The sequence below is a fragment of the Poecilia latipinna genome, unplaced genomic scaffold (assembly GCF_001443285.1).
Source record: "Poecilia latipinna isolate Pla-1442-1.1 unplaced genomic scaffold, P_latipinna-1.0 Scaffold26, whole genome shotgun sequence".
NCBI classification, from domain to species: domain Eukaryota; kingdom Metazoa; phylum Chordata; class Actinopteri; order Cyprinodontiformes; family Poeciliidae; genus Poecilia; species Poecilia latipinna.
The window spans coordinates 425,773-438,317 of NW_015112642.1; the positions used below are offsets into that span (position 1 = coordinate 425,773).

Genomic DNA, 12,545 nt, shown 5'->3' on the forward strand with positions numbered 1-12,545 from the left:
AGCTTTTGGCTTTGACTCTGTGGAGCGCTTCCTTTATGATTGCAGATGTGTGCAGAAATGAGCAATCTTTCATGTGCGGAAGCTTAACGAGGTTAAAAAGAGATGCAAGAGGGAGCGACTTTTGTTCTCTGATTGAAAGTGAGACGCTGATTTGGGTTTGCTTTTCGTTTGCGAGGCCAATGTTGCTTCAAAGGATAAATTTAAAAAGGGTCAAAAAAGGCAAGATTTTAAAGACCGCTTCATTTCTTCCCCAAGTCTCCCTATTGTATTGTATATTGTTCACTCTTTTTCTTCTATCGTGTCACGAAATTAAAAAAATAATTTTTTTCAATCTCGAAAATGAAATTTGCTACAATCTTAGAGGTTCAGTTGCTATGAAAAGAATAGCTATTCAACTCACCGTAAAATTAGGAATGCACCATTATGAAAATGTACCGATATTTGATAATAATATTGCTATTATGGGTGATAACCGATTTTTACCAATATTATATACAGTATATTTCTCAACCATTTTTGACAACTTTGGAAAAAAAAGTACTTGAAACAGTCAACAACACTATAAATACAGGTTGTTACATTTGTCTATAACATATGTTAAAATTTAACACTTGTAAAGAAAACACAGAGCCAATCCTAACATTTAACCATAATTACAGATGGCAACAGAAAAAAGGGGGCGGAGCTGTCTGTTACTGGTTGCTATGGTAACCACCAACTGCCAAGAGCAGCATCACAGAACTTACTACACTAATAAATGTCTGGAGAAACAACTTATCGACTAAACAAAATAAAGTCAAAGATTAAATAAGCAAATTTTGACAAACTTCACATCGATGATATTGTTAAAATAAAACCCTGTTATGAGTTGAATGTTTGTATGGATGGAAGCCATAGGAGAAACTTGAAGATGCTGCTATAATTATCAATTCTTTGTCAATAATACATGAGCAAAACAAAAAGAAACAGGAAACAGGTATGATTCTGCATAAGATCAGCTGTAAGCGTCTCATCCTCTCTGCTTCTGCGGACGTTAATTAACAATGAGGGTTAAAAGTTTAATCCCCATTCAGACTTTATAATAAACGCTGTCAGGAAGTAGATACCTCACCTGCAATGCCTGTGACAATGACGAGGTTCCAGGAACAATGGGGCTGTTTTCCTCTGGACGTGATCCAACATACACAAACATACTGCTTTCTAAACACATTTTTTACAGTCATTTATGATAAATTAAAGATAAAAAATAAAGAAAAAACCCCCCACACAATCTGAATTTATTATAGAAGGGAATCAGACATCAAACGAGAACTAAATTTGTTTCATCTTTAGATTTGTTTCATCCACATCTTCCGCTTGTCTTTGATGGACGGCCTTCATTTCCATGACTAAACAAGCACCTGACCTGGTTTGAAACGGAGACTGGTCCACTTAATATTCACGGTGTTCTTTGAAACTAAAAGCTCAGTGAAAACTAAAGGAAGATGTGGGTGGAAGATGATCCTTTCAAATTAATGATAAACATTCTGATTTAAACACAAAGGATTAAGAGGTGCTTTGCATGCCGTTATTGACATTATGCATTTCTTGGTGCTTTATTACGTTTACGTAAAGAAGAAACTGTTTTTCCTAATCAACAGCAACTAGCACAGGTTATAAGAAGTATTAAGATCATAACTATGCAGATGATAAACAGATCTACATGACAAAATCAGCAGGTAACTCTGAACAGCCATCACCATCTACAATAACTCTTTGACAACAACATTTAATTTCCCTCTGGGATCTATTTTTGAATTTGAACAGATGCTTTGAACAAATCAATTCATGGAGTCACTATAACTTTATTCAGCTGAACAGAACTTTAATTTTTTTTTTTAACTAAGACGTTTCCTTAAAGTTTCACAGCAGATGTTTTTCATAAACCTTTTAAACAACAGTAATTATTACATGGAAATAAAATTAACTGAGAAAATCTGACTCATGCCTTTCAGAACTGCTTTGACCTTTGACTTGACTTTTTATCATCGTAACCATGGAAACGTGTAACTCTTCCACTTGACGGTTGGATTCAATCTGTCTAAACAGATTGTGTGATCAAATTGTAATTTTGCTCCCAGGTTTACGTGATTATCCGAACATCACATCTAATAAAAACCAATGAGATAGTCATGATTAATAAGGTGACACTCAAATGAAAGTTTAATCTCGTTGCCTTTTAGTATTATTATCATTTTTGGAGACGCTTCACCAGGTCGTGGGATACGATTTAAATGAAACAACATCTGAAGCTTCTTGTGTTAATTCCTCATTGCAGAAATGTTCATTTCTAACTCTGGTTTCCAACGGTGAGCACCAAAAACCTTCACCTTTAACATTCAGAACATCATAGTTCTGGTTATTATGGATGTACGTCTTTAATCCTTCTATGTTTGTCTCAGATCCTGTAGGTTGACATCACAATAAATACAGTCAGTTTCACTGTATTTATTCTAACAAAACAGAAAATCAAGTTAACATCAATCCTATGCATTAAATCAAGTAAAATAAATAACCCTAAACAAACTACAGAGCAATAGCTCCCAATGAGCAGCTAACATGTTTAATTTTAATATAATAACAGTTAAAAACAAATACAAAACATGGCAAAACTACATATAAAAACTTGCATTTGATTAAAGTTTGTCTAAAATATGTGCCAAAATATAATACTTTTAAAGAAACTTGATCATAGTTACCGACGGCAACAGAAAAAAAGGGGCGGAGCTGTCAGTTACTGGTTGCTACGGTAACCACCAACTGCCAAGAGCAGCGTAATAAAACTTGAAACACCAATAAATGTCTGGAGAAGCAACATCTTAACTAAACAAAATAAATTCAAAGAATAAATAAACACATTTTCACAAACTTCACGTCTATAACATTGTCAACATTAAACCCTGCTACACATCATATGTAGCAGGGTTTCAAACAATGAAACCTTACGGATGGATGTAAGGTGCGGCTCATTGTTTGAAAGCTCTCCACGGTATTCGCTGCAGGACTGCAGATCGCCTGATAGCTGAAGTGATCAAGCTGCCCGTGCGTACCATCCATCCTGCCAGGCCCTCTGGGCCGCTGATGGAGAGCCGGATTGATAGATGGATAGAAAACAAGACGTTACACAGAGCGATAAAAACTTATGCCAGCTCTCAGCCGAGGCCGGAAACTCTCAGCAGCAGCAAATAAATGAAAATGAAATTTAACTTTAGAAGGCGGCTGAACTTCTGAGGGTTTGGGCTTAAAGTTTCTGTTAAACTTTCCCTGGAAGTTCTGGTTAACAAGAAAGACAAGCACATAAACTGATGACTAAAATTCTCACAAGATGCAACTAAAAAGACACAAAACTACTATGGAAAGAGTATTTTGCTTTTTTGTCGCATTTTGCAGTGTGTGACTGAAGAAGGGAAGGTTTGAGAATATTTAAGATCGTCACTCCGACTCAGACAGAAAATGAACGCTTGGATAATTAGTGTCAATACATTAAGTAACGCTACTGGAATAAAATGAATTTAAATGTTTAAATGTGCAGTAATGTGTAAAAATATGCATTAAAACTGACATATCTTCCAAACTAACAGAATAGACAGTTGATTTATCCATGAAGAGTGTTTCTTAAGCCATACTTAGCGAATATTTTTGTGTACAAGAAGCATTGGAGCATAAAATCAACACTTTCAGCTCTCAGCACGGTGACTGACATCCTCCGTGTTTTTTTTTCTCTTATACCTTTGGCATCTCCTGAAGACAGGCCCAAATTAGGGGTTATTATTGTTGCCAAGGCAACCTACAGGGTAATTTTCTGTAATTTTCCAAGAGAGAGATCTCTATTGACAGCAGAGTCCATATAGTGTTGCGGTATAGAAAAAGAAAACACAGACAAACACAATAAGGATGCCTATTTGTTGTCTAGAATATTCTGCTGCAGTATAAGAATGCTGTTAGCACAGATGCACCTCATTGAATTAGAATACTATTTAAAAACAGAGGTGGATAGAATAATTAAACATTTTACTCAAATAAGAGTAGCACTAACTCAACATATTCTTACTCTAGTAAGAGAAAAAAGTAGCTTTCCAAGAAATTACTCAGGGCAGCTCAGGTACTGAGAAAAAGATCAGAAAATCTGATTTAATTTCCTAAAATGGTATCATCAAACAGACAAAATATAAATTTATGTGCAATTTCCGGCATGTAGAAGAAAAATAAATAGAAAATGGCATATTCAGGCAGAAGAAACTCTTTGAAAAAGAAGTGAATTTTTTTCCATAAAGTTACTCAAGTCAAAGTAAATAGTTACTGCGGATTTGTGTTTAAAATAGATCATTACATAAAGTGTGATGTATTTTAAGCATTAAATGTGTTAATTTTGATGATTATGGCATATTGTCAATAAAAACCACAAATTTAGTTTTTTTTTCGTCCCATAAAGGTGAAATTCAAGTGCTACACATCGCCCTTGTTTTTTTATTTTTAAGCAGTTATGAAACACAACGGGGACATTAAACTGCTGCTGTGGCAACAAGCTGTTACAAGGCAACCAAAGAGTGAGTGAGTTAGTTGATTCCACCACCTTTCCCAGAATGCTGTGCGGTTCTGGAATATTCTTTATATTGAATATTCTATTGCCCATAAAACACTTGACATTTCTGTATTTTTACAGGCATTATGTAATATTTTAGTTTTTTGTATATTTGCATTAGCTACATAATGGTCAGTTAGATTCTGTTTTTCCAATTGAATTTAACTTTATCGAGCTCTAACTACAAATTTTCATCACTACTACAGATTTCTGCCTTAAGCATATTTTACAGTGTGCATTTGAGGACAGTTTGCATGTTTAGTCATTAAAGCTCAGATTAAACCGTGCACATTCTCCCCCGCTATGCTCACTCTGGAAGATAAGCCTCCATAGAATGACAGAATGACTTTTTCTCTCTGTGAAATCTTCTGATTTCTTCCTTCGCTGCTTCTCTGTGTAAAATATTCCGCCTGTAGATTTAAAATGTTGTGTAAGCTGAGCTATTCTTGCTGACTCGTGTTGAGTTTTGTCCTCTCGACTGTAGATTTCCTTTTTATCCCTTTCAGCTCTGCAATGGCGGCTCTGTGACGGATCTGGCCAAAGGCATGCTAAAAAGAGGAGAGAGGATGGAGGAAGCCATTATTGCCTATATTTTGCATGAAGCTCTGAAGGTGAGGGTTGGTTTTAGCTTGAAAGAGGGGGAAGACAAGATAGCAAAAGATTCAAAATGAGGTAATTACACCAGCAGGTGTTTAACAAAAAGAACAACAAAAAAAGTTAACCTCTTGTATTCACAGGGCCTGCAGCACCTGCACATCAACAAAACCATCCATAGGGACGTGAAAGGCAACAACATCCTGCTGACGACGCACGGAGGGATCAAACTCGTGGACTTCGGTACGCAGAGAGAGGGATCCTTTAACGTTACGTCTCTTTCTGGCACTAATCTGCCCAAATTGTGTTCTGGCTCTATTTAACGGAAGAAGGTCAAACCCATTACTGGGAGCTGCCTGCCAAATAAACGGCGACGCCAATTAGTTTCCTTGAGAGGCCGAAACAAAATTACACCAGCTCGCCAACGCGGCTGATGATTACACTTTTCATTACACCCTATCTTCACTATTGTTCCCCAGACAGCAAAGGGCAGTGCTGCTATTCTTCCCCTGCTTTTGCTCATTTGCTTTTTTGGCTTTCTTAACCAAATGAGGCAACCAAAGTGAAGGGCTCATGATAGGCAAAGTGATTCTGACTATTTACAGCAGATGACTCATTCGGAGTTTTCTTCAGGCGCTGGAAGGGGAAAATAAAAACAGCTGCCTGTTTTCATTACAAATAAAATCCACCCCACCTCCTCCCTTAACTTGTGTGTAGGTTTGCATTTTGTCTGCTAATTGTGGGCCTTCTCTTAAAAGCCTTTTCTTGTAGCTCAGAGGGTGCAGCAGCTCTTATATGAAGAGGAGCAGAGTGGAGGGGGGTTTAATGGAATCGCTAATGCGCAGCAAGTCCATCGCAGCTTTCTGCTTTCACCATTTATTGCAAAAGTTTTCAACAATACAACATCCAGAGAAATAGCCAATGTTAAATTGCTGATATTTTATTAAAGTTGACCTATTATAACAGGTTAGGATAGGACTATGGGCGCTACAAAGCATATTCATTACATTTTTTGCAAAAAATCATTCTTAGATAATGAGATTTTGTTCTGTTTTGATATTCTGTCAGAATGAGCTGTTTTAGGGCGTCTTGTCACTTTAAATCCAAATAAGCTGCTGCTGGCCACGACCCCAATTAAATGTTTACACTCGCATGTGAAAATGGCTGCAAACAGATGCACAATTATGCAGCTGTACATCTTTGAAAAGCAGAAGTTGAACCTGCTGCACAACCAACAAGAATGCAGCAAGAGGTTTCTGGGTGGCAAGTCAACAGCAAAACACTTGTCTTTTCCAGCAGCCGTTGTTCAGTGAACACAGCAGTAAAAGCAGCTGCTCGAGCTCAGGTTCGGTTGCTAGGTAATGGGGCTGGGCTCGGCTGCGGTTGCTAGGTAACGGCACAGTACATTTAGATTGTGACTCAACATTTGGAAGGTATATGAAACAGCTCATTCCCCAAAGGCAAAAAATACATTCACTTTTTGGCGAACAAAAATCCAGCGAGGTGGTTTTATTAAACGCTTGGGGTGTTTTTAAAAGCAGCTGAGACCAAAATGAAAATGTGCAAAATGTTAATTTGCCATAATTAGGTTCCCTTTAATGCACAGCAGGCATTTTTAAATAAAAAGATTAGAAAACTTGATTACAAATAACATTTTCTAAACATGTCAGTTCCAGGCTTTTTTTTTTTAGGACTCTTCAGTTTCACACTTATTAGTTTTATACAATAAATAGATTTAGTTTTCTTCAATTCAACAGTTTTCAGTTTAGTCTTTCGCCAACAGCTTCTCTGTACCACTACTTCAATACAAGTAAACTATATTAAGACTGTAATCTGAAAAAATTTAAACAAGGGTATGTTTTTTTTAATACAGTTAAAAAAAAGTTTGGGTTAAGTTACTAGTGTGACTAATCAATCGCTCTATGATAGCATAATTGACAAAATTAAAAAATTCCACCAAAGTGGGCGGAGCCAAGAAACAGGGGGGCGTGGCCAAGTGTGGCGATGAGCAGAAAGGCTCAAGCAGGTCTGTGGTCAAAAAGAAAGAAGCACTATTGCTAATTTAGATTTCATCTATATATATTTTTTAAATATTTTAATTTATATGGTTTAACAAGCAATTGAGCCATATCCATACAAATACCATCTCAAAACACTGTTTTCAAGTTGAGGTTAACATTGAGTTGTTTTCTGTGCCACAAATGGAAAGCTGTGATTGACCGTAGCATATTTGAAAGCAAGCACATCATGCAAAGCTTAGTAATTGAGGTTAAAATGCAAATAATAGTCAGTGACCCAAAGGAAAGCCCAGATGATGAAAAGGATTTTGTCCGGAAAGATTTGAAAGCAAAATGAGTTAAACTTTTTCTTTCTCCACATCTTGAATCTGCAGTGTGTCTTTGCAATAAAAGCTTTCCATTCAAGCTTTGCCGTCATGCAACACATGATTTAGGTAAGAGATGCTGTGTGGTACCACCACTTTAGTCTGCAGGAAGCGGACTAAAATACAGGGCATTCTGGGTAAATACAACCAAAACACACTCGATAGCCTAGCGCAAGTGGGAGAAATGGCTTGCGGTCTTTTACTGAAGACAAAAGAGAAATCCTAAAACCTGTCGCTACCCCAATTTTGTTTACATTTTGTGAAAAAGGAAGTTGCGCTTATGTCTTCTGAGTTTTTTTTGTCATTTCCTTCTGTGGTTCTTGGTGCAGTGCCTCCAGAGGGGAGGAGGGGAACAGGTTTCATATAGGTTGAGCCTTGAGAGAGAAAGATGGAGCAGTTTGGATAATAATGCTGATGTGTGACACGGTGACTCAAAGCGACTGGCGGTTTACTCTGCGCTGCGTCGTGCTGCTGGGATTAATGTGGGTTTTTTCTCCTGTGGAGGGGTGGATGAGGAGATAAAGCCCCTGTTGTGACTCATCACCAATGGAGACAAAATGGCAAAGAGACGAACCCAAAAAGAAAGAGCAGCGGAAGAATGAGTGGAGATCTTTGCTCATGAATATTTTAATTGTCAGTGTTTTCTCTGTGATGGTTATTAAGTGGGGTCCACTTCTGGCTAATGCCAGGAAAAAAGAGGCAATATCAATATGAGTTGTTTACTTACTCTGACTTATTCTGGATGTTCAGTTTGTCTTGACTCATGTTGGGTGATTCTTAGTCTAGAGATTCTTTGGGGGGAGGATTTTAACAATACAACGTTGCCTGGCTCTGTGTGTGTCAGCTTTGTGCTGCAGATGATTATAATCCTCTTTGATGTTTTTCGCTCTAGTGTTTTTTCTCCATCCTGCGCTGCCACAGCGATTCAGAAGCTGCTCAAAGTTGGGTTTTACAGGCGCTTTCTGCAGAGGCAGGAGCATTTACAGACATTTCTTTGTTTCTGGGTTAGAATAGAAGACACCCATTCCTGTTTAATCTTAGTTACACATTTAACCATCTGGATAATCAGCTTTGTTTTCCTTAAAGCCACTTTATGTTAGAATAACACTCAGAGTTTATACGCAGAAAAATATGGCACTTCCTGATTCCAGTGTTTTCCAGATTTGGAAAAAACAAAAGAAAACACCAGAAAGAAAGAAAAATGTTTATTTCCCTCTTCCATTTCTAGAAAGTTTGCTGTCTGTCTTTCTTATCTTCCTTCTTTAATTTCTATCTTTTTATTTCCTTTCTTTCTCTCCTTTGCATTTCTACCTTTTCTTCCTTCCTACTTCCACCCTTCTTTCCTAAATATTCAAATATTGAAAGTCATTTAATCTGAAAAGTACAAATTCAGATGGTTTCTACACTTTATTTATTTCACTCTTCTGTACATTTAGTGTACATTTCTTTTTCTTTTCTTTTTTGCAAATTGTCTTTGCATATTTTTTAAGAAATGTTCCCTAAACCTTTTTTGTTGGTTACTTTGCTCCTGTAGCAGTACAGATTTTTACTTTTTACAGTGAGGGACAAATAAAGGATTATTCTAATCAGGTTTATTGCTACACCAACTCTGGCTTAATACCTACCAAGTCCTGATTTGGTTTGAGAAAAACTAAGACATTAAACTCAACTCTTTTAAGCAACTTTTTGTTGCTAAAGTTTCAGCAAATTAAAACGGACAATAAAAACATTGACTCATGAGGTTCAGGCTGAGTTCTGCAGCAACATGTTGCCCCAGAGTTGCCTTTTTGTGTCAGTAGATGTTTTTCTATTTTTTCTGGAGGCCATTTTTGCGCTTTGGGTTCAACTCGCTTCAGTCGGAGCCAGCCTAGGGACACAAACCAACATGGCGTAACGCTGATTCATCTGGACCAGAGTCCCTTCTGCGGGCCAGCATACTCCATGCTTCGCTATATTGCACAAATAAAGGATGCGTGAGAAAACAATACCTCTCATTTATTAACTAGTAGTGGGATTCGACTGAAAGGTTTTAATAGGGTCTGTAATTAATCGCATTTATTATAAAACTGTCATCAAAATAAGCAATATTTTTTATATCCAAAACTCCCTTTTCTGCTAAATTATTCAATAAATAGACACATGAGATCAACAATAAAATTCATTGTTTTTAAATCTATTATTTAGGTTATTCAACCATCAGATTGGTGCAAAGTGTTATTATACACCTTCTATGTAATTAAAAATATACTTATTTTAGAAATGCGGAGCTGACGTCTGCTCTGCTTTAGCATGTTTAGCATTAAGATGCTATTTTCGGCTTGCATAGATTCGATGAGAAGCTAATAAGCTAAGTCGTTTTAGCACAACTTGAACACAACAGTAGTCGTTTCCATCGTCGCTTCAGATTGTTTTTCGAAGGAAAACTTAATCTCCACGGGGCAGAAAGAAGCCGTCTCGTAGTTGTTTGCGAATGTTACTTGTGCATCGGATTTACGGATGTACCGAAACACGCGAACACAAAGGTTCCGCCTCGGGACTTCCGTATATAAAAAAAATTCTAACTCAATAAAATCTGTGTAATTAATTTTTTTTAAAAACGAACAACTAACAAGTAGGACAAGATGAAACACTTGGACACATATCCAAGAACAAAAATAATAAGCTTACCACTAATTTTCTGTTTGAAAAGGAGTATTAAGAAGTTACCTCTTATTTAATCCTATGAAATATATCACTTTCTCACTTCGTAATTTATGAGAAATGTATAGTTAATAACAATTAATCGAAATTAATGCATTAAAGTCCCAGCGATATAAACAAAACACTCAGCTACAAATTATCGTATCCTGTCTCCAGCTACTAAGGCTTGTTACATTTGAATTATATTCAAATGTTGTTCTCGAGATGTCCAGCAAAGTCTGACACAGTCACACGAGGATTTGTAATTCAAAGTAATGTTTAATTTTAATGCTTCTATCTGAATGCACAGAATGTGTGTCACAGAAAAGATCTAAAAACTTCTTTATATGGTTTGATCTTGAACATTTGAGCAGCATGCTCCTGCTTTTTGTTGAAATTTTGACAAATCATGACTTTTAGCAACAGATTTGATCTTTGCAAGAAACAGAAACACAATGAATAGATATTTATCAATATGAATATGCCAGATTTAGCCAAAGAAGCTCATTTTCATCTGTAGCCTCCTGAAAGGAATTTAAAAGAATTACATTATGATTTACAGTAAACATTTATCATAAAAAATAAAAACAAGGCACATCGGCAGGGGAAAAACATTTAAAAATAGAGAGACGCAATAGCTTTGCATCTGTCCATTATTACCTCCATTGAGCCCTGAGGCTAAGCTAACTGAAGTGTGTATATTTTTTTCCTTGCAGGTGTTTCAGCCCAGCTGACAAATACCCGTCTGAGGAGGAACACTTCGGTAGGAACCCCCTTCTGGATGGCCCCCGAGGTACATGAAAACGGCCCCATAAAAGCTCCCCAGCCTCGTCTTTTTCCACTACATTAGCCTGGAGCAGATCCCAGTGGGCAGTTCAGTTCATAATGATCCAAGAGATAACGCCGTCAAACACAATGTGCAGGAAAAATGGCAGCCTCCATCATTCATGTCCCATCATGCCCCACTGCCCCCAAACTACAGGCAGCCGTTGGACAGAAATGATCACATTTAAAAGTGGCCATTTTCTGTCATTACTGACATGTCAGTTTTTCTTCTTTATAGCCGACTGATATAGATTTTATTATTGAATCATTTCAATTCAGTCTACTGTCTTTCTCAATGGTTACACATAAAGGAAGCCAATTTCTTTATGGTCATATTTTTTGTTATAGAGAAATATGCAAACATAAATTATTAAACAGGATTTGTACTTAAATCGCACCTAAAGTCCCAGTTAACTTTAATATGTTTAATGTGATAAAATAGTACCATTTGTAAAGTGAACCAAATCCGGCTTTCCACAACAATAATTTAATTTCTCCATTGACGAAGGAGAAACAATAAACATAAATAAATATATAATTCAGTTAACCTTTTAGGCTCCATGCTGAAGTGTTGGTCAAAATGCTAATTTTTGTCTTATTTCTTGGACATCTAAAGTTAAAACACATTAAACTAGAACAAAGAACTGCATAGGTCAGTGTATAATTCATTATTTCAATTTTTAATTGACAACCATAAATTAAAACATAAAAAATTGAATGAGGTTTTTATGATTTTTGTTTTTAATTGGTAAACCCTCCCTCCCCCCCAAAAAAAAAAAATGTTTTTCATATTTTCAATTGTATTCTTGGGTTAAAAATTCAAAATGATAAAACAGGCGCAGATTAGAAGTTTATTTAATCTTCATTTAAGTCTCTATTGAGATTAAAAGTGCATTCTGGGTAAATACAACCAAAACAAATACTCAAATTTAACGCTAGCAGGAGAAATGTCTTGTGATCTTTACTAAACACGCTTCTACATTTTTGTTTACATTTTGTAACGAAGAAAGTTGCGCTCATTGTCTTCTTCAGAGGTTTTCATGTTGTTTCCTTCAGTGGTTCTTGGTTCAGCGCCCCCCACAGGCGAGGAGGGGACTGGTTTTTCAAAGAGTTTGGTTTGTTTGACACTGCAGCAGCTGAAAATGAAACAAATGTTGCGACTTTGGTCCCAAATCGTACCTAGTCTACCAGACTAGCATCCCGGCAGAAATAGTGCTTAGTTTTTGAGCTTAATAAAAATAATTTAAGGTAAGGCAAGGTGATTTTATTTTTATTTATTTAGCAACAAGGCAGTTCAAAGTGCTTTGCATTAATTAAAAGGAAATACAAACAAAACCAAAGGAAAAACAAAAAGGTTAGAGAGATATAAAGCTAAATATTGGTTCTCCATGTTTGATTCTTATTCTGGGTTGTTGCCAAGTAATTCACGATTTATAAACTAAC

General features: G+C 36.5%; 1 protein-coding gene across 7 annotated transcripts in view; it reads left to right on the forward strand.

Annotated features, from left to right (window-relative positions):
- The window catches only part of myo3a (myosin IIIA), a 73,956-nt gene that overhangs the window by 16,296 nt on the left and 45,115 nt on the right, over positions 1–12,545 (forward strand). For all 7 annotated transcript variants that reach the window (XM_015038377.1, XM_015038395.1, XM_015038404.1 and 4 more), the window contains exons 4-6: positions 5,128–5,232; positions 5,359–5,458; positions 10,994–11,070. In XM_015038377.1, the coding sequence (XP_014893863.1) occupies positions 5,128–5,232; positions 5,359–5,458; positions 10,994–11,070 (282 nt within the window). The remainder of the gene's footprint in view (positions 1–5,127; positions 5,233–5,358; positions 5,459–10,993; positions 11,071–12,545) is intronic.